The following is a 22,690-nucleotide window of genomic DNA, read 5'->3' as shown; positions in this document are numbered from 1 at the left end:
TATGCAGTGATGGGTATTACAATGTGCACCTGTCACACACACAGGTAGTCATTGAATGTGCTGGGCCTGGCAGTGGCAAACACACAGTATGAATTATCAAGTGGGACACACAGAAAAAAAATAGATCACAAGAACAAGATTAGCTCTCAAAAGAGCTGTTGTGGGGTGCTATTTTAGCAATACGAATCAGCAAGGAACAAGCTAAGAAGCCTACAAGAGCCTAACTAATCTTTCCCTATGAGATTAGTTATAGGGAAAGATTAGTTAGGCTCTTGTAGGCTTATGTACTTTGTACTGGTTGAACTCAATGGACGTACAGTATGTCTTTTTTCAACCAAAATAACTATGTAAAAGTCTGCAGCAGCTTTCCCTTCTCTATTTACTGCAGGCACACTAGTGAGTCCATTGCCTGACGCTGCCTGCCTTTTGTAAGGGGGGCAGTGGCTCCAGGAGGGAGTGTAGCCTTAATGGCTACAACGTGCCTGCTGACTGTGATGTAGAGGGTCAAAGTTGACCCTAATGGTGCATTATGGGGGCGAACTGAACTTCCGGAAAAGTTTGCGGTTCTCCGCAATCGCGAACCACCGGAAGTTTGCTGGGAACCGTTCGGGCCATCTCTAGTGCATAATTCCTAAGATTTGGTGATGCATTCTGCCTGTATTCTGATAGCCCTATTGAGTGTGTTTAGTCCAGTTATATATATTTTTATCTGTCATGTTTTTAGGTAAAATATAATCCTAATTAAGATTATCCTAACGATGTGGGTGTGAGGAGGAAGCGAATAATTTTGAAAACCATTTTGGAGGTATAAATTAGTGAAGGGGTGGGAGAAAATGTTTTTTTTCCCCCTCCTTCCTTTCAAAAATGTTCGTGTTGAAATATTAAACGTTAAATTGCAATTCCTTTAGGTCACCCCGCTTTTGAGCTATGTGCTCTTCCATTGGCCGTTTTATTTAATGGTGTTTTATTTTATCATTTTTTGCTGAGCTTTAACTTGTACAGGCTGTCACGCTGGAGTGAAATTCATTCAGATGCGTGACTTAGCCTGTACTCGTGTTTTTTCCGTGGCTTTGGTGGTTGCCATTCAGTAGAGGCGCACAGATTATTTTATGAAGTGTGCAGGAGTGACAACCAGGGTGGAACGCCTGAACTTCCGGGTTGACGTGATGTTAGGTATCACAAACCCCGGAAGTGAAGGGGCGGGCGACAGCGAGCCGCACGCCGCGATCTGTGGAAATACGTTCCTATTTAAACAGCTGAGCGGGCATAGTGCCTCAGAAGATGCTCAGGTAAGCGAAACGTTCGTCAGGCGGTCCATCTCTCCCACCTCACCCCACAGCCTCTAGATCGGGTAGGAACTTTTAAAGCGTCATTTGTACTGCTACAGTCAGATAGAATAAAGCTGCTTTTTACACTGTCGCTTGTGCCAACCTGCTTTCTCTTCCTCATTATAGAAAGTTTGTATGTACACTGCTTCATTTGTTCGTAAGTGTGATCTTAGGGGTTGATGCATGTAACTGCGGTAATATTGCTGTGTGCAGACAGTGCACAGCAATAGTACTGTTACTACCAGCAGCATTGTATCATGAGTTGCGCTATTAGCGCGACTTGCAAATGCTAGCCCTTACTACCATTTAATAATTTAATGATTTAATACCATTAATCATTTGTTGCAGCAATGCCACTACTATATTCTACAATGCCAATAGTACTGCTGGGCCTTATACCAAAAAAAGCTTTTTTCTGAGAACTGGGCACCTATACAGGTGAAGGGGTCATGGCTGAATGTACATCAAGAAGACAGGATAATTAAGTGCTGACTGGATGTGACAAATAACCACCAATTCTGTCTTACTATGCCACAGTTGCCATACAGGTTTCATCCATTGGAGGCAAATCTATTGTGAGCTCAGTAAATGTTTAAGATTACTTGGTGTGCCCATACATGATACAATTTCAATTGCAAGTACATCTGTAAAAATAAAGTTATCAATTTTACGCTGAAAAATCTGGTATTTTGCTGTTCTTTGACTGGGTAATTAATTTGCTACTTCTTCGATATCAGTATTTAAAGTCATGCAGGCCTTATAACTTCGGTATCGGTAGTGAAAAAGATTGCGAAGGCATCACATCTTCCCCACCTAGTTAGACTGGGGAAGGTATGGTCAAGCAAGAATGTGACTGAAGTAATCCCCACTCGCTACTTGGGCTTGTTACCACCGGAACGCCTGTCAACATTCTGATGGCAACTTCCCGACTTAGAGCTAGTCCACACTAGACACAGTTGCAGGACGGACACTGCAGTCCGGATCAGGGGAAGTACCCACCGTACTGCAAACTGATGAAAGTGCATCAGTTTTGCATCAGTTTCCGTTCAGGTTTTTCCCTGACAGAAAACGTCTCCATCATTAGGAAGGAGTTGGAGGATTTTTTTGGGCCAATCATAAAGCTCAGGCTATCCGTTTTAACATCCGTTTTTTGCCAGTGGAGCTGGAGATGCGTTTTCTCATTGCTTTCACTACCCCCTGCGTGTATCCATGGTCCTGATCCGTTGCGTGAAAATGCAGCAGATCCGGACCTTCCGTTCAGGTTTAGAAAACGGATCCCCGCAAACGCAGACGGATCCGTTTTTTACTTGGGTGAGGCTGGCTGCTATTTTCAACATTAGTATCCGGGACTCCGTTTTTCATCAGGTTTGAAAAACGCAGCCACGGATACTTTTCTGGACCTAGTGTGGACCAGCTCTTATGCTGGATTTGGAAATCGTATTGTTGGAGGGCCAAGCTCCAAAGGAGGAGTTTTCCGTTGGTGCCAGCAGTACATTTCAGCCAGCTGACACGGTTGCAGTTTGTGATGACGGTGAAAGATCGATCAAAGGTATGATTGTAACTTATGGAGGGTCCACACAATTGCTACTATTTATCTGTTGTAGAATATGCAGCCTTCCTTGAAAGTATCTTCCTGCTCAGGTAGTGGACAGGATGCTCATTCCCGGTCACGTCCACCTGATTAAGTACTGCACCCCATGGTCGAAGTGGCAGTTTTCACAATGAACTGATGGGAGAAGTCGGGAGCTTGAAGGACAGGAGCGCTAGACAGTGCTTCCTTCAAAGCCTGAAACACCTGTGTTCTGCACCTAATTCTGGGTTCCAGGTGACCTTGTTGGGTTGATTTTTACCTGTTGCATCAGTCAGTGGTTTAGCCAGAGTACTATAGGACAGAAGAAATTTCCTGTAGTACCCTGCTGTTCCCAGGAAAGCATGTATTTATTTTGTTGTGGTGGCTGCGGCCATGCCACAATGGCTTCAACCTTCCCTATCTGGGGGAGCAGGATCTGAATGCCTACCCTTTGTGGTACTAAACCTCTGTCATGGCAATCTGACATTTGTTGGGCTTAATGGTCAGATTGGCAGAGGACAGCCTCCTTAATACCAGTGACAAATGATGAAGGTGATCTTCCCAGGACTGAATACAGCAATGTCATTCAGCTATGCCATTGTGTAATCGTGCTTTCCTTCCAGCAGTTCATCCATGGCCTGCTGAAAGGTGGTGGGTGCATTCTTCATTCCAAACGGTATTCTAGTAGACTCATAGATGACAGAAGGGGTGATGGATGCTGATTTCTCTTGCACCTCTGCTGTGAGCGGAATCTGCTAGTACCTACGGCTCAAAGCCATGATTGTCAGATAGCCAGCTGATCCAACAGTTCATCAACTCGAGGCATGAGATATGCGTCGGTGGTGGTGATGTCATTCAGTCTCTGATAGTCAACACAGAACATGTTGTTGTGTCCTTTTTGGGGACTAAAACAACTATGGCCCATTTACTAGCAGATTTCTGGATGACTCCTAATGGCAGTATCTCCTCAATCTCTCGCTTGATCTCAGCCTTCATGTCTAGCGAGGTGCAATAGGGTCCTGCCGTAAGGGCTTGTGGGTCCCTGTGTCAGCTCGGTGAGCTGTTAGTTTGACTTGGTCAGGGAGTACTAAGAATGTTGAGCACTGCACTATGGAGTTTGGTGAGCTGAAGTTGCTAGGGGTACAAAAAGTGGGGATTGATGTCTCAGTCCTCTGTCACTTCTCATGGTTCTGCTAGCAGGTCTATCAGCCAGTCTCGCTCTTCATGGTTCTAGCTGGCTGCAAACTGCTTACACATACTGCTTTCTCGCCTCATGTGCTTTTACTATGTTGACATGGACATTCTTATGTCAGTTACCACTAAAATTTGCATCACATGGCATCTCACCTGCAGGGTGTTTGTGTCATTGAATTGCAATGTGCTGGTCATCAGGGCTGCTAGCAATGGGCAATGAGGCTTGTATGTCCACAGCCACCCTCGACAGGAGTTCACCACTGAGTGGCAGTGGACATGGGTATCCCTGGCCTTTTTCACCTCCTGACTAACCACACATGACCTGCAAAATTCAGTCACATCTACTTTCAATCTAGGCCAATAAAAGTGGTTCTGAAAATGTTTCTGGGTCTCTCTGACTAGATTGGTGGACACACATACATTCTGTCTCTGTGCTCTTTCTCTACACTTGTGCTCAGTCTAGTTCGGTCTTGTGTCACTATTGGCAATCGCTACACTTGCGATTGCGTTCATACTTGGTTTCTGCTGTTGTGTGTTTCACCGTCGCTGGGTGGCGACTAGATTGGTGGACATACATACATTCTATATCTGTGCTCTTTCGGTCTTGTGTCGCTGTTGGCAATCGCCCCTCTTGCGATTGTGTTCCCACTTGGTTTCCATTGTTGTGTGTTCACCGTCGCTGGGTGGTGACTAGATTGGTGGACACACATACATTCTGTCCCTGTGCTCTCTCTTTAAGGGCTATCTTGCCCTGCATTGCTTCAACTCGTACAATTCCCATCTGGCGTCTGTGGCCGTGCAGAGGCTATGTTTATCTGCACTCCACAGCTCAATCTGCCGGTGGGAATCTCCCTCTACAGGTGCATTGCACCAAAGCTGGGTTTTATCAAATTACACGCTTGTGGAGGATTTCCGCAGTGTCAGCGCGTATCTTGGGCGCTGATCATGGAGATAATTCCACAATCGTTAAATTTCCCCTAAAGTTTTTTTACAGTATCTGGTTTCGGTCAGGGAGTCCTGCTTGGGTCTCCTGCGTGTCTACAGGATACTCATAACAGCGCACAATGGTGCCCAGATCAGTGCCAAGCACTTTTTCATCAAGGATATCATCCAGGGCTCCAACAATCCACTCTTGACATCCCATTCCCCAATCAATGGTGACTTGTGCTTGTGCAGCATTTGTGCGACTGACTCAGACTTCAGTCAGAGTGATATATTTTCCATGGAGGATATTCTTTGCTGTAACATGGTGAGAACGGACCAAGGTATCATCTGTGCCGGTGTCTCGGAAGCCAATGACAGACTCAAGATTATCACAAGTCTTTTCCTTAAAGCGGATCCGAGATGAAACACTAACTATAACAAGTAACTTGTCTATATATATTATCTAAAGTTTAGATAGTTTACACAGCAAATCTAGCCGCAAACAGCTTTAACAGAATATGATTGATTATTCCTGTGATCCAATGACAGCAGCCATGTTGTTTGTAAACATTACACAGAAAGAGGCTTATCTGCATCTTGAGCAAAAAAACCTAATTGCCCCCCCCCTCCCTCCTCCTCCTTCCTCCCCTCTGCCTCTGAAATCTCTGGCTAGTAATACCTGCCCAGACTGAGCTCCCATGAACCCTTGCTACTGTCTGAAAGTGCCTTGGCTCTCTGAAAACATGTGGGCGTGGCTTCTTTAGTTTATAGGGAATTAGAGTATTAAGACAAAAACAAAAAAGTATTTGGCTTGAGGAATGCCCTATAAACAATAGGAAAGGAACACAATTATGCAATAAGTAAAAGTTCATCTCGGATCCACTTTAAGGGTTCGAGTCCATTGGCAAAATGTAGTGCATAAGTGGCTACCCACATCCGCTTAAGAGTCTGTGGAGTACATATTGATAGGGCGCCGATCAGTTAGGTGCGGGGAGAGACGAATGATGGCTCTAATTGCTGCCGCTAAACTTAAAGGTGGCATTAAATACTATTCCCCCTTCGAGTTGTCACAATTTGGAGGGAGATTTAATTTGCCAGAGCCCCAAATTACCGCTACGTGGGGTGTGCATCATAGCATTGCCATGACCATTCACATGATAACTATGTAGTAGCGGCCATGCTAGTGAAGTATCACAATACTCGCGATACTTCACAGCAGCGGATGGTATTTAACCACTTCCGAACGGTAAAACGCCGCCTCCCGACCAGAATCGATGCACTGCCCCATCGCTGCAGGCTCCTCTCTCTGCGGTCTCTGAGTGCTGATAGCTGGCCAGGAGCCTCTTTCATTGGCTCCTGAGGCGGTCTATCACGCGGTCAGGAGCCAATGAAAGCGGCTCCTGACCTGCTTACAGAGCTCTGCCGTCTTATAGACGGCAGAGCAAGTATATTGCGACGGGTGCAGAGCGGCGTTAACAGCGGGGACGCACAATTCAGTGCGACGTACGTCCAGTCTAGCTGCAGCATCTGCTGGATGTAGATGCATACTGCGTCGGTCCGGAACCAGTTAAAGGAGCGCATGTTGCTATGGAAGCAACGCGCACAACTATGTAAGGCACGCTATGCTGAAAAAAGCAAGCGTAGCGTGCATAGCGGCCACTAATTATTTAACGAGCCCTGCTGAAGCAGCTCTCGTTTGTGAATCAACCCCATAGTAGGGTGCTGTTAAAGACTATCATTCTTGACCTGTAACTATTGATTAGTAAATTTAGTCGATTTAAATTTAGCAGCAAGGATATATAGTTTCCAAGATTACTTTTTACTGTAAAGTACAAGTTGTTTTTAAAGCATAAAAAAATACAATAACTATTTCAGTACCTATAAAGTTTATCATATTTGTCTATGACACGCATCCGATTTCACATTTTTCTCAATATGTGTTGTATGTAGGCTCATACTGCTCGACAGCTCCACGAAAGGGCCCTATCATCGAGTATGGACTTGAAACTTCAAGCACTAAAGGATCTGGCCAAGTTGTCACGGGATATTACGTTTGCACAAGAATTTATAAATTTGGATGGCATCTACCTCCTCACTCAGATGGTGGAAAGTGGCACAGAGTAAGTCATATATTCAGGACACCCAGTAATAATAAACTTTAACTGTTTTTTGTTTCAGAATGTATATTGTATGTTCTAATTAGTGCTGCTGTAGGTTGCAGAATGTAGAATCTACGTCCCCCATTAAAAATCACTGCACGTGCATGCGTAAACGATCGTGTGTGTAAACGATCCTGTGTTAAAAGTGAATGATTGCTACTAGCAATAACAACAATGATCAATAGTTAGGCCAAGAAAAATGTTTTAAAAGTAAAAAAGAAAAATTAAAGTGGTATGTTCCCAACAAAATAAAACTTTTTTTTTTTAATCCCCAGTAAAGTTTTATCCCCAGCCTTGCCCATTAACCCATTGTTAACCCCTGCAATACCTATACCTATTTATAAACTTTAAATGACTGCCTCCTGTAGCGATCGCTAGGGTGAACTGCCATAGAGTCCCAGGAGGTGGGAATGGTAAGCATAGGCCCCTCAGCAGTCCACTGATAGGTTGCCAGTGTGAGGAGTGGGCGGAGTAAGGGAAAGAAAGGCGCTCTACGGATACAGCATCAAATAGGCTCAGCATGCAGCCAATCTGTTCACCACCGCCCATCCACCACGAGTTGTCACCCTCACCGGGGACCTTGGGCAACGTCCATCACCATGGAGCATTATGCTGTAGCGCTGTAAAAACAGCATAGGAGATTTGGGCGCAGCCGGCGTCACCATAGGCTGTAATAGGAATTATGGCTATAGCAGCACTCAGTGAGTTATTTGGGTGCCATCAAAAGATGGAGCACACATTATTCTAAAAACACTGTAATTTGGATGCCAGAAATAGCTGGAAGCTGAATTACGTCTCTCCCCCACTATCCATGGCGCCCTGGAGGGGGAATAGTAATTAACTCCACCAGAACTTGTGGAGAACAGGGTAAGTCTTTAAAACGGCTTTACCCTTCGCTCAAATTTCACGGGGGCAGTTCCATAGGTGTGCATTATGCCCTCCACAACAGTGGAGAGGACATAAGGCAGGTCAGGTGGCCCTACATTTGGGGATAAACGTCAATAAACATTTGAAGAGAACCCGAGGTGGGCGCATAGAATAAAAAAATAAATATGCTACCTAATCTGGGGGGCTGGGTGGATCATGTAGCCACCAAAACCGCTGCTCTGACGCTTCTGTGGCCCGCACCACCCCACTTTTGTTTTTGTAACCTCTGGATCACGATGCTGGAAGGAGATTGGGAGGCAGGGAACGGCGGTGGGGGGGCACAGAGGCATGTCATGAAGCAGAGAACATGCCTCTGTGCCCCATCTGGCCCCCCAAGGTACTCTTTAATACAAGTATTCCACATAAGTTCATCCACATGCCTATACCGCATTCCTAGCATGCCTGGCCTCCCCCCTCTCTCTCTCTGCAGAGCCGCGAGTGGGCGATTAGCGGGCGTTAACTCGCCTACATAATGTGTACAACAAGGTGCAAACGGGGCACAGTCCTTTTACCTGCATTTTTTTCCATATATTGCAGCCATCATAACATTACAATTCAGCATGAACTGTGAGGAAAAATTGGTTGGTGATAACTAGGGATCCAACTTTACAAAAGATCTTCCCAAATTCCCCATGTATAACGTTTAGAAGAGCACCCACATTGGGAGATAAAGTATCAGTCACCCCATCTTTAAATTCGCTGTCTGACAGACGCCCCAAAGGGAACCACTATTGTGGACATTGCAGGTTCTGCCTTTATATGAGCGAGGCTACAAACTACCAGTTGGGGGCAGTGGAGTGGGAGGTGAGGGCCTTTATTACCTGTCAAACTAAATTTGTAGCTTATGTTTTGTTTTGTCCTTGTTTGTTCTATTATGTAGGCAAAACAAACAGACCCTTGAAGGGGAGAATAAAGGAACACTTTAAATCAATCACAACTGACAAGGGGTGTCCACGTCTCATTGAACACACAAGGGAGGTGCATGGGGGGAGGTCTACATGTCTTAGATTTGCGGGTCTGCTCCTCGTCGCACCATCTAGGAGGAGAGGCGATCGAGATTGTGCGCTAACACGCTGGGAGTTGCGTTTGATTTTGCGGACAGAAGCAATGGGACCACTGGGCGATTGATCCTCTATCCTGTTAGATCAGCACTTCTATGGTCGCCCATATGTACAGCGCTGCACGTTTCTCTGTTTGTGACAATCTACAGAGCCTCCAGAGACCCGCATCTGTGGGAGAGCGACGGTACAGTTGTCGCCCCTATAAGGTGTGGGGGTACATGAAGGATAGGGAATTTGGTCCTCTCTGCAATGTGTATTTGTGTGTAAATTTACACACACAGAATATGGTGCATGCGTTTGACGTCGCCGACCAATATCGTTCCATCTGTGGGCTTTGCGAGGCTTGTGGGGTGCACCCCTTATGGTGGGTGGCGGCACCTGCCCCACTGGTTGCATATTCTTGCCCTCTTTTATTTTTAGGGTTCTACATGTACTCCATTTTAACTTTGTTGCTGTTTCTGATATAGCGGGGCTGGATTATCAACATGCATGCACGACTTAGATCGTGCAATTTGGCTTAGATGAATGCATCCAACCATGAATCTCCTTTTCGCATGGTATTCCCCACCCCTGGAGTTTTTAAGTGTAGGTTAGAATTATAGATTAAATAAAATGTAATAGTGATTTTAATTGAGAAGTGGAAGCTTCCTGGTATAGTGCTGCCATGGTAACGATAAAACAGCACGTATGTAGCTAATGAACACGTTTTCTTCCCTCTTTGCACAGAGTGTAAATTAATGGAGTGTTTCACTTTTGTTTAAATTTCTATCACTTATATTTAATTTACATTGTACGTTATGAGACAATGTGAAATTGTATCTAATGGTTGCACCAATTGAAGTAAGATATCGCAGGTAGAAGGCGACCTTTTCCCTTCCTACACTCCCCCTCTTAATTCCAGTCTGTGGGCCAATGGTAGGCGCACTGGGTGGAGCCACTGGATTTCAACCCGGAGGCAGAGATGAGCCGCCATTTGCCCGGACAAGAACATGAGCAAACGCTGTAGCAGCGCAAAACTGCTATAGTTTCTGTCCTATCACACATCATGAAATCAGGTTTGATGTACGATCATGCTGAACTGTAATGTTATGGTGGCTGCAATTTATGGGAATAAATGCAAGAAAAAGGACAGTGCCCAGTCTGCATCTTGTTGTAGAGTTATCGTGTTTCTCCCCCCCCCCCCCCTTACTTTACCGTGAGAACGTCCTCATGCACCACAAAGCCTATGGTGCTAACTGTTGGAATTAGATCATTGTTTGTCATGTATGTTGTGATGCGGCCCCCCTGCTTGCCGAGAGCCGAGCAACTCTTCCTTTATGTCCCCTACATAGTGCTTCCTGCATTTCGTCTCCATAGTAATAGGTCGTCACGTGACACGTGTCACATGACACACCAGTGATGTATCCTTAATGACATCCCCCGATGTATCCTTTATGGTGCCCATACATGGTACAATTTTTTTCATCCAATCTTACCATTTCTATGTAATATAAGGGAACTGCCTAAATTATCCTTTCAGTATATTCACGTAACTTACCCTTATACTACATAGAAATGGTAAGATTAGATGAGAAATATTGTACCATGTATGGGCACCATTAACCTCCCTGGCGGTAAGCCCGAGCTGAGCTCGGGCTATGCCACGCAGGAGAATTTCTCAGGCCCTGCTGGGCCGATTTGCATAATTTTTTTTTCTTTGATACACGCAGCTAGCACTTTGCTAGTTGTGTGTACTGCCCGATCGCCACCGCTCCGCGCCGATTTGCCACTACCCACCGCGCCAACCCCCCCCCCAAACCCCATGCACTGCCTGGCCAATCAGTGCCAGGCAGCGCTGAGGGGTGGATCGGGACTCCCTTTGACGTGATGATGTCGGTAACGTCATCCCGCCCATCGCCATGGCGACGGGGGAAGCCCTAATGGAAATCCGGTTCAGAACGGGATTTCCGGACGGGCTTGATCGCCGGAGGCGATCGAAGAGGGTGGGAGGATGCCGCTGCACAGTGGCTGTCATGTAGCTAGCGCTAGGCTAGCTACAGGATTTAAAAAAAAAAAAAAATAGTGCTGCGCTGCCCCCTGGCGGTTTTAATTGACCGCCAGGGAGGTTAATGACCTTTTCCAACCTAATTTTTTTTCTTATTCTGTTTGTTTAAAGCGGACCTGAAGACTCTTACCTGGGGCTTCTGCCAGCCCACTGCAGCTACCCTGTGCCCGCAACGTTATCAAACGAATCCTCTGGTCCTCCTCTGAAGCTCACTTTCGGACTCGCCGACTTGCAAAACGACATCCACTGTGCCTGCGTGGCCCTGGCCGCGTGTGTCCTCATACTTGTCTTGCGCAGTACGTGAAAATCTCTACTGCTCCCGGTGAAGGGAGCACTAACGATGCCCAGGACTATGCAGTCACAGTAGACTGAGACTGAAGGAAGCGAAAGTGAGCTGTGGCAGGGGACCGGAGGATCGTTTGGTTATAGCTGCAGTGGTCTGGAAGGAGCCCCCAGGTAAGTGAAACTTTTTTTTTTTCCCGAGTCTTCAAGTTTCCTTTTAGTTGGCTTTTTGAGTTTAAAGGTTTCAAAAGTAAGTTTTTAGCTTCAGGATGAAAATGTAAATTGTTCTATTCATTGTATGACCTTATTCACCCTTCTAGTCATAGAGGTGTGCAATAGTTGTGCAATATTTACCTCTACGTGGGATCCAATCGTTTAACCTCCCTGGCGTTAAGCCCGTGCTGAGCACGGGCTATGCCGCTGGGAGGCACCGCTCAGGCCCCGCTGGGCCGATTTGCATAATATTTTTTTGCTGCACGCAGCTAGTGTTGGGCGAACATCTAGATGTTCGGGTTCGGGCCGAACAGGCCGAACATGGCCGCGATGTTCGGGTGTTCGACCCGAACTTCGAACATAATGGAAGTCAATGGGGACCCGAACTTTCGTGCTTTGTAAAGCTTCCTTACATGCTACATACCCCAAATTAGCAGGGTATGTGCACCTTGGGAGTGGGTACAAGAGGAAAAAAAATATTTGAAAAAGAGATTATAGTTTTTGAGAAAATTGATTGTAAAGTTTCAAAGGAAAAACTGTCTTTTAAATGTGGAAAATGTCATGTTTCTTTGCACAGGTAACATGCTTTTTGTCGCCATGCAGTCATAAATGTAATACAGAGAAGAGGTTCCAGGAAAAGGGACCGGTAACGGTAACCCAGCAGCAGCAGCACACGTGATGGAACAGGAGCAGGCGCAGGAGGAGAAGGCTATGCTTTTTGAGACACAACAACCCAGGCCTTGCATGAGGACAAGAAGCGTGCGGATAGCATGCTTTTTACCGCCATGCAGTCATAAATGTAATAAAGATAAGAGGTTCAATAAACAGGGACCGGGCGTCAACGCTAACCCAGCAGCAGCAGACGTGATGGAACAGGAGGAGGCGCAGGAGGAGAAGGCCACGCTTTCAGGTGCAACTCAGGCCTTGCATGAGGACAAAAAAATGTGTGCGCAAAGCAATGCAATGAGTAGTTTTCAGGACACAATGCGCTATTCGGAGGAGCTATTCCCACCCCCACAATCTTCTACCTGTGAAAGGTCAATGGAACAGCCACAAATGTTGTGCCCGGATTCACAACCTTTTTCTGTGGAAAATGCACCTCGCACTGAAATGCAAGGCGAGGCCGAGGATGAACATGACGTCAACAACTCAACATGACGCAAAATGGGGGCGGAACAGAAAGCTGCTTTCAATGTTTTGATGGCCTTAATTGCCTCCGGTGGCCAGTTAGATGCATCATTCATCACACCCAAATCCCAGAGCAATGTGTGCAGGAATTTGAATCTCAGGAGGTGTACCGAGATCATCTGGACAAGTGACCAAGTGACAAAGTGACCAGTGACAAAGTGACCAGTGACAAAGTGACAAAATGACAAAGTGACAAGTGACAAAGTGAGAAGTGACAAGTGACAAAATGACAAAGTGACAAGTGACCAAGTGACCAAGTGACCAGGGACAAGGGACAAGTGACAAAATGACAGTGACAAAGTGACAAAGTGACAACTGAGAGGTTGTTCTGGGGAGCTCCACTGCACTCAGTCGCATATGAGGAGAGGTCTCGTCGGGACTGCTGATCCTCCTCAGCTTGCTCAAAGCCTTGAGGGTTCCTGAAGATCCTCTGGAGTTCGCCGGGGTTCAGCTTGGTGTCGGGGTCGGCGGCGTCCTCCTCACTCCAACGTGGCAGATCTTCTGTTGAAGGAAAAAAAAAAAAACATTGTTAAAAGTCCAGTACCGCTTCTGAAGGACTCACCAAGAGATGCAGGAGCGCTTCAATCTAGCGCACCATCGCTCGCTGGGTGATGTCCCTGCCTACGCGCTGGAATTCTACGCTGCACATGCTAGCACGCTTTTGCGCAGTGCCGAGGCGCATTCCAGCAGCTAGTAGCTACCAAGCTTCTGTGGATCTGATTGGGCCACCATGTTGGATCTCTGCCAAGTCCAAAATTTTGAGCAATCCACGTTGCGTGACTGAGCAGTGACAACTCTACAGTCAGCATTACAATACCACTGCTGTGTTTACTGAAGAAATCAATGTTGAAGATGGAAACCGCTGGCATGATGCAAGTGAGGGATTCTGAAGATGAAAACGATCAGCGTGATGATACCAAAATCAGGCAACCTGCCTCAGGAAACGCTGGTCCCAGCTATGACAAAGAACAGGACGAGGAACAGCTGGAGTTGGAGCAGGAATTGGATGCCCCCACTGCCGAGGGACAGAGCGGTGCACGTTGGACTTCCACAATTTAGCGGGAAAGGACAGCAGAAGAGGAAGAAAGTGATGCTGGTGACGAATATGGTGCATCACAACAATCACAACGCTTACAAGAACATGAAGATAGAGGAGTCTGGCAGGACTCTCTGGCACACATGGCTCAATTCATGCTAGACTGCATTGAACGCGGCCCGCGCATTATTCACTATTCATTATTATTCATTATTCTGGAATCTGGACAACACCAATTACTGGGTTTATACCCAGTTTATACAAACACAATGTTAAAAAACTGATTGAAGAAAGTGTCAGACAGGTCAAAAATGGAACAATTCCAGCAGGCCCTTGAGGATGGAGACTTTAGAGAGGAGATTGACATCCTCCTCCTTCTCTAGCCAGTTGTACGCCGACAGACTGACTTCAGCAAACCCAGGAGGACCAGGAGGGCAGCAAAGAACACAAGCTGCTGCTAGTGCCCAAAAGGGAATGGTATTGGCAGTGTCCTTGGAGTGGGAACATTTTCTGACACCCATGCAGCAGCCCACAGAACAGCAATCGGGCAGTTCCACGTCCTCCAACACCAATCGCCTAGAGAAGATGGTCAAGGTCCAGGACTACATGTCAGATGGGGTAGCTGTGTTGAACAATCCATCTGCAGACAGACGGTGAGTGTGACAGGCAGCACAGAAGGACCATGGCAACTCACTCATAGTACCACAGTTTGATAGTGCTGCCCAAAAAATTATATGGATCCGTGGACCCGGGCACTGCAGGCAGTACTGGGAAGTGGGAACGCAGATTTTAGTACCTAAACACACGATACAACATGTTTTCCGGGGTCGGACTCTGAGGCACATACAGATGGTCCCGATCATCATCCTCATCATACAACTCTTCTCCTGAGTCTGACCCACCCACCACCTCTGCCACCCCAACATCCCCAGACACAGACCCCTCATCGTCCTCAACATTAACTTGGGATGCTGGCCTGAGCCCGACCTCCTCCTCCACATCAGGCCCCATCATCTCCTCAATGGCAGCCCTCATTAATCGTTCTGGCGACGGACCGATGGACACAACATTCTCCTCCGGAGAGGGCTGCTGCTGACCACTGGCTGCTGTAGTGGATGTTATAGCTTGCGTGGGGCGTTGGCTGTTGCTGTTGTTGGGAGTGCTGCTCACAGCGGAGGTCTCTGAGGAACTCATGGTGAGCTCATATAGTGGTTGGCGGTGAGTGGAGTATTACTGATCCCAGCAATATACACACTGACTGGCAGAGTACGCAATGCTATATAGTCTGGCTGAGCCGTGTACACAGAGTGGCAGTACACACAATGCTATATAGTCTGGCTGAGCCGTGTACACAGAGTGGCAGTACACACAATGCTATATAGTCTGGCTGAGCGGTGTACACAGAGTGGCAGTACACACAATGCTATATAGTCTGGCTGAGCCGTGTACACAGAGTGGCAGTAAACACAATGCTATATATAGCGTGGCTGAGCGAGGTACACAGTGGCAGTACACACAATGCTATATAGTCAGGCTAAGCCGTGTACACAGAGTGTCAGAAAACACAATGCTATATATAGCGTGGCTGAGCGAGGTGCACAGTGGCAGTACACACAATGCTATATAGCCAGGCTAAGCCGTGTACACAGAGTGTCAGAAAACACAATGCTATATATAGCGTGGCTGAGCGAGGTGCACAGTGGCAGTACACACAATGCTATATTAGTCAGGCTAAGCTGTGTACACAGAGTGTCAGAAAACACAATGCTATATATAGCGTGGCTGAGCGAGGTGCACAGTGGCAGTACACACAATGCTATATTAGTCAGGCTAAGCCGTGTACACAGAGTGTCAGAAAACACAATGCTATATATAGCGTGGCTGAGCGAGGTACACAGTGGCAGTAAACAATGCTATATATAGTGTGGCTGAGCGAGCGGTGTACTACTGTTCCCAGCAGCGACACACAATGACTGGGGGGGACCCTGGCTAGCGTGGCTGGAGAGCGAACTACCCTGCCTGCCTACCCAAAGCTAAACCCACAGACAAATGGAGGAGATATGACGTGGTTCGGGTATTTATTTACCCGAACCACGTGACCGTTCGGCCAATCAGAGCGCGTTCGGGCCCGAACCACGTGACCCGTTCGGCCAATCACAGCGCTAGCCGAACGTTCGGGGAACGTTCGGCCATGCGCTCTTAGTTCGGCCATGTGGCCGAACGGTTTGGCCGAGCACCGGCAGGTGTTCGGCCGAACTCGAACATCACCCGAACAGGGTGATGTTCTGCAGAACCTGAACAGTGGCGAACACTGTTCGCCCAACACTACACGCAGCTAGCACTTTGCTAGCTGCGTGCAGTGCCCGATCGCCGCCGCTACCCGCCGATCCGCTGCTATACGCGTCGCCGCAGCGCCCCCCCCCCCCCCAGACCCCGTGCGCTGCCTGGCCAATCAGTGCCAGGCAGCGCTGTGGGGTGGATCGGAGTCCTCTTGTCACGACGTCTGACGTCATCCCGCCCCGTCGCCATGGCGACGGGGGAAGCCCTCCAGGAGATCCCGTTCTTTGAACGGGATCTCTTGATCTCCGATCGCCGGTGGCGATCGGAGGGGATGGGGGGATGCCGCTGAGCAGCGGCTATCATGTAGCGAGACCTCATCTCGCTACATGAAGAAAAAAAAAAATAAAAAAAAAAAAAAACGTATTTGCTGCCCCCTGGCGGATTTTGACAAACCGCCAGGAGGGTTAAAGAAAAATTAAGAAACTGAAAATAAGAATAGAAAACAACTTAAAGTGGAATGAAACCCAGCATTTCTTCTTTGCTCTAAAAAATTATTTACAGCATATTGTATACAACCAGCTTTTTTTTTTTTTTTTTTTTTTTTTTTACTAGGACAGCATTCAAAGGGTTACACGCAGGCCTTGAAAGTTCAGTGCAGAGAAATCTAGACGCATCCGAAGCAGGGCTGTGGAGTCGGAGTCGTGGAGTCGGGCAATTTTGGGTGCCTGGAGTCGGAGTCGGGAAAAAATGCACCGACTCCTAATGAATTTGTAACTGTAATTAAAATAGAAAATATGATAAAATGTTCTATTTCTCAGATAATAGTCATTAAAAATAATGTATATATACAGTATATATACAGTAATAGCTGTGCTTAGTCCACAAAAATGAAATAAACCAATCAAAATTAGTTACTTGTGCTGCTTCAATAAAGCAGTCCCCATATTTTTAAGGTCAGATATACATATCTGATTGTGACTGTATATATGATGTGTACACAGGAATCTCTTATATATACTAAATAACATCTATGCTGTAAGAATAAAGCCTGATGTGTAGCTGTGTCACTAATAGAGATGGTCAACGAGATGGAAATAATTCTGCATTGATGCTGATTTATGCAAATGTATGCACTCCCTTTGCTGATGAAATCAAATTATGTGATATGTTATTAAAATTTGGTTTGGTGACTACAAATTAAAGGGTAACTGAAACGGATGAAAAGTAAAGTTTTATACATACCTGGGGCTTCCTCCAGCCCCCTTCAGGCTAATCAGTCCCTCTCTGTCCTCCACCACCCGAATCTACTGCTATGAGTCCTGGTAATTCAGCCAGTCAGCGCTGTCCGGCCGCATGCCGCTCCCACAGCCAGGAACATTCTGCACCTGCGCAATAGTGCTGCACAGGTGTAGTATGCTCCTGGCGGCGGAGTGTGTGCATGCGCACTACGCCTGACTGGCTCAAGTACCTGGACTCATAGCAGAAGATCCAGGTGGTGGAGGAGGACATCGAGGGACTGATTATCCTGAAGGCGGCTGGAGGAAGCCCCAGGTATGTATAAAACTTTAATTTCATCTGTCTCAGGTTTACTTTGTTACACAGTAGTACTATACTCTACATATGCACTCCGCACAGAGCTGCAGGGAATCCACTGAGAATGCTGTCCACATTAAACACAGAGGTGTTGTCTGTTTACAATCTCCTCATTCCCCTGCAGAGTACCTGCACATCATTCTTACATGTACCCACACTTACATTGCCTAAGGCCTGATAGATGTTCTTTGTTCCGGTTTGTACCTTTTACAAGTACTCTTACCAAGGACTAGTTTTAGTCTAAAGGGAATAAATATAGTAGTCTACATATCCTTCTCACTTCAGTTGTCTTGTAAAATTCCTAAGCTTTGGCAGTTAAGAGACGAATTTCATGTTACATACTTTTAATCAACAAAATTGTAATATGCAAATTAGAGGAGTCGGAGTCGGTGGAATCCTAAACTGAGGAGTCGGAGTCGGTGGATTTTTGGACCGACTCCACAGCCCTGATCCGAAGTGTAGACAATGTTATCTTGTGTTTACTTAATTGTATCAAGTGAGGAATGTGACACATTCTCTGACTGTGCAGAAGCTGCTGGACACAGACAGGAAGTCAAAGCATTTCTGCCTTCAATACATAATGCATTAAACCAGTTATAAATACAATGCAAAGTCAGCACTCAAAGCAAAAAACTGTACTTTTGGGAACGTATCATTTCTAAATGAATAATAATACTTATGCACAAATGCAAATATGATAACCGCATGGCATATAAAAAGTAGGAAAACCTGTTTTTATTAAATATTATGTCAGGGTTTTATACTGCTTTAACATGTATAGTAAATTAAATTTAATTTGATGCAGATTTCCAGGTTGTAAATAAATGTTTTTGACAAATAATCCTTTATATTTTACCATTATGTATATACATTATGTTAAACACTTTACAAATGTTATTTTATTGCATCATTGTATATTGCAGCCTCCAATGTGTTTACCTTTTGTAATCCTCTTATGTGTCCTGTTTCCAGGTATAAATTCCCCCTCAATTTCTTGAACTGGTCCTAGCGCTGTAAGAGCATCCGGGTCGCAGTTCCATGCCCATAAATGCTTGTGAGAATTCCATGCATAAGAGATTGAATGCACTGGGCATGCACAATCCTTATACTTCAGGAGCTAGCAGAGGATGGGAGGAGACTGGGAGGGAAATGGAAGTGAGTTAAGAAATTCCAGTAGAAAGCTATAACTGCCCAGCAGTTGAATGCAGCTAGTGCCAACTGGATATAAAAAAAAAGACAGCAGTGCAAGGTCTAAAATACTTAAAGAGAAACCGTAACCAAGAATTGAACTTCATCCCAATCAGTAGCTGATACCCCCTTTCCCATGAGAAAGGTTTTCCTTTTCTCAAACGGATCATCTAAATCTGTATGACTAATATTGTAGTGAAACCCCTCCCACAGTGTGATGTCAGGACCATGGTCCTGACAGTTTCCTGTCTGTGAACCTCATTGCATTGTAGGAAACAGCTGTTTACAACTTTTTCCAACTGCCAAAAAAGCAAACATCTCCTTCCACTGACATCACCTGCCAGCAGTAAAAATGTCACCATGTGATAAATATTGGAATGCAAATCAGGGAGAGGAAAGATTTTACAACGGGTGAACACTGACTAAATCATTTATACATAATTATTTTTAAAATAAATACTTTTTTATTATTATTTATAAATCGCCAACATAGTCAGTGGTGCTGTACAAAGTAGGAAAACAAATAAGGGATACATAATGATACAGAAAATGATATACATCAAATATGGACACTGGTACAAAATACAGAACTTGTGATTACAATAGCAAACTTAACCTGATGACTAAAATGTATAAATGTATAACAGAGTGCAAGCTATTAAATGAATAACATTCCAAGACACAAAAGGGTGAGAGAGCCCTGCCCTTGCGAACTTACAATCTACATTATTTTCACTGGAGTTCCGCTTTAAAATAATATGGTGTAGTAATTACTTTATGAAATTTAGTTGGCTCAGGCATGCGTTAAAATTGTGCTATAATACAAATATATCGATTTTACTTTTTTTTGTTTCTGTATGAACACATGAGAAGACAGCAAAGCCACATCATACTATGTTCTGTGCTGCATATATAGAGTATATAAAGCTTTAGCTCTTTTCCCTGGGTAACAACTACATAATCAATGACAATACTCTAAGGTTGAAACGTAGACGGGTTAAGGAGGCGCCTGGTATTTTCACACAGTGTGGGGAGTAGTTTAGAGGTTCATAAATAATACACTTAAAGTGTAGACAGACAATAAATGGAAGGTCCTACCTTACAAAGAAAGTAGTCCATCCACTGAGTTTTATTTCTAAAAAGTAGATACTTTATTGGGCACTTAGCTGACAACGCGTTTCACGGTAAAAACCGCTTCCTCAGGTCAAATACTGAGCCTTTAATCCACAGGGTGCCAGTAGTGTGGAAGCTTTCTCTTCCAAATCCTGCCTGAATGTTAAGAACGGTGCAGAATTCTTTATTGTTGGAAGAAAAAAAAATCTGAGGGTGATATGGTAATAGCACAGAAATGATTCAGCTGACTCTGTGGTCTGTAAGTAGTAAGGAGGTCTTAATGTAGTACCGTAGTTTATTATCACTGACAGAAAGCTAAGGATCATTTAACTAGCAGAAGCCATGATAATGCCAATATAGAATGTTTGGGTACAGTAGCAGGTTTTTAAGCTGCATGTACTGTATATATGTCTAACATATAACCTGGGAATTTGCTCACATAGTAGTTTTGTTTTATATTTTTCAGGAAATACCAAAAGCTGCAGAAGATAATGAAACCCTGGTAAGAATTTTTCTCAAACATTTACACCGTGCTTGCTGAAAGTTTACACAAACTTTCTCTTTGAAAGGGGGGATATGAAGGCTGCTTTAGGTTTGTCATTTTAAACAATGCACGCTGCCTGGCTGTCCTGCTGATCCTCTGGCTTTAATACTTTGCCATATCTCTTGAACGAGCATGCAGATCAGTTTGACTGAATTTGCCGCATGTTTGATTCAGACACTACTGAGGCATGAGATCAGCAGAGATGCTAGGCAACTAGCCTTCAAATCCCTCTCTTTCGGTGTACGTAAATAGATTAGGTAAAAGTATAGTTTACTTACTAGCTATAATTTATAATGCTACCCTGTCCTTCACGCAAACTTGGCAGCCATGGCTTTCGGCCTCCCCAGCGTTAGGCCTAAGATCCAGTGCTCTCTTCTTCTAGGAGAAACACTATACACTAACTTGTCATCCAAAAAATTATGTATACATATGTCAATAGGAATAATCCTGACCTGTATGTTTGTCAATCTTGTTGTTAATCTTGTTTCTTTGTTACTTACAAAGTGATTTTATAATGTAACATTGCCCTTGATTAAGGGTCTATTCAAGTGCTGTTAATATTCATTATATTCATTAATAAAACTTTTGAAACTAAAAATATGGAATATAAAAAAAAAAGTATAGTTTACTATGTGATCTCTTTATGAAATATGCTGGAAATTACTAATGTAGGGATGAGAAAATGAACCTCACATCACCAAATTTGCTAAGTGTGTTAAGTTGAACTATGAAAACTAGATTTATTTTTCTATTTCTTTTTTCAAAAAGACCTTGTAGTTTTTAAGGAAATTGATATTAAACTTACTATAGCAAAAAAATAAAAAAATACATTTTTAAATGAGGTTAAATGACAGAGAAATGTATCCACCCACCGATAGTGAAAATTTACATGTATCCCCAGGCTTGGCAGTAGATTTCCTGTTGGAACCATGGGGCAAAGTGCAATTCTTTACAGCATTAATATTGTTGTGTAAAGATCCATGGAAAATATACGGTACCTATTTATGAAAAAATGGTCCTGCCCCCCCCCCCCCCCCCCCCCTCAAGAATCTTTAACCTGGTATAGCTCAGAGAGCAGAGTCCCACACAGTTTGGGCTTCATATTCTGGCTGTTCCTGTGTGCATGGGTGACAAGGGGTTAAAGAGTCTTGGAAAGAGGGGACCCGTGCCATAATAATGTAGATGATAGATATATTTCCCAAGGAAATACAAAGAGAGGCCGTTCCCCTTAATGTGAGAATTATGAGATAACAAATCTCACTAGACTTTGGGTTTTAAACTCCAGTCGAGTAACATATCACCCAATCATAGACTGTGAGAAAATAACAAGAATGGCACGGGTTTCTGATATGTATACTAGATAATCTATAAATTTATTGAAATACAACTACACAAATCTGCTTGATTGCATGCAAAAATCTGCATTTTTAAAAACCAGCTGAAAAATCTGCTCGAGCAGCGACATGCCACTAATTATGCTCAGGACAATAGCTAGCAAAAACTGACTAAGCTAAACTGGCGTAACAACCACCATCACACTAACACACCGACATATGGGCCCAACCACTCACACGTTTGGCCACTGCAAAGCAGGAAGTTCAAGATGTATAAGAGCTCCCCATAGGGGGGTATAAAGTCCACCTGCACAGCAGCGATATACAGCAATAATATGCTCAAGTGTAGCCATACAATTAATGCATTGGTAGCACAGCAACAACTCAGGGGGAGACCTAGTGCTTTTCAAAGACTATTCTCACCTCCTCAGTCATGTTGCTCTTCATATGGCTTCTCACTTTGGGTCAGTCACCTTGAACTTCAGCTTTGCGGCAAGCATAATATCAGACAAGGCTCTTAGCCGCTCATGCCACTATAGAGTAACGGCTCCAGGCCAGTGATTCATCCCCTGTTCGGGTTAACCACGTGGGACGCCTGTCCTGCTAGCCTTCCCCGATATTTGCCAAGGATCCTTGAACAGCAGTATTGCGGCTGTGCACGATCCTCGGCAAAAGCATTGCCACTTTTCCCCAGGTTTATTGTGGGTCAGTA

General features: G+C 44.9%; 1 protein-coding gene and 1 long non-coding RNA gene across 4 annotated transcripts in view; one reads left to right on the top strand and one right to left on the bottom strand.

Moving 5' to 3' along the window:
- LOC137518491 (uncharacterized) overlaps nucleotides 1-18,950 on the bottom strand; it is a 46,514-nt gene extending 27,564 nt beyond the window's left edge. Inside the window, exon 1 of the long non-coding RNA XR_011020834.1 lies at nucleotides 18,739-18,950. This is a non-coding gene — a long non-coding RNA (uncharacterized lncRNA). The remainder of the gene's footprint in view (nucleotides 1-18,738) is intronic.
- ELMO1 (engulfment and cell motility 1) overlaps nucleotides 1-22,690 on the top strand; it is an 818,731-nt gene that overhangs the window by 312,948 nt on the left and 483,093 nt on the right. For all 3 annotated transcript variants that reach the window (XM_068236401.1, XM_068236400.1, XM_068236402.1), the window contains exons 6-7: nucleotides 6,967-7,136; nucleotides 20,567-20,602. In XM_068236401.1, coding sequence (XP_068092502.1) covers nucleotides 6,967-7,136; nucleotides 20,567-20,602 — 206 coding nt within the window. The remainder of the gene's footprint in view (nucleotides 1-6,966; nucleotides 7,137-20,566; nucleotides 20,603-22,690) is intronic.

The sequence above is a fragment of the Hyperolius riggenbachi genome, chromosome 5 (assembly GCF_040937935.1).
Source record: "Hyperolius riggenbachi isolate aHypRig1 chromosome 5, aHypRig1.pri, whole genome shotgun sequence".
Classification (NCBI taxonomy): Eukaryota; Metazoa; Chordata; class Amphibia; order Anura; family Hyperoliidae; genus Hyperolius; species Hyperolius riggenbachi.
Note: the sequence above shows the minus strand (reverse complement) of the source record. Positions and strands in the feature narration are given on the sequence as shown.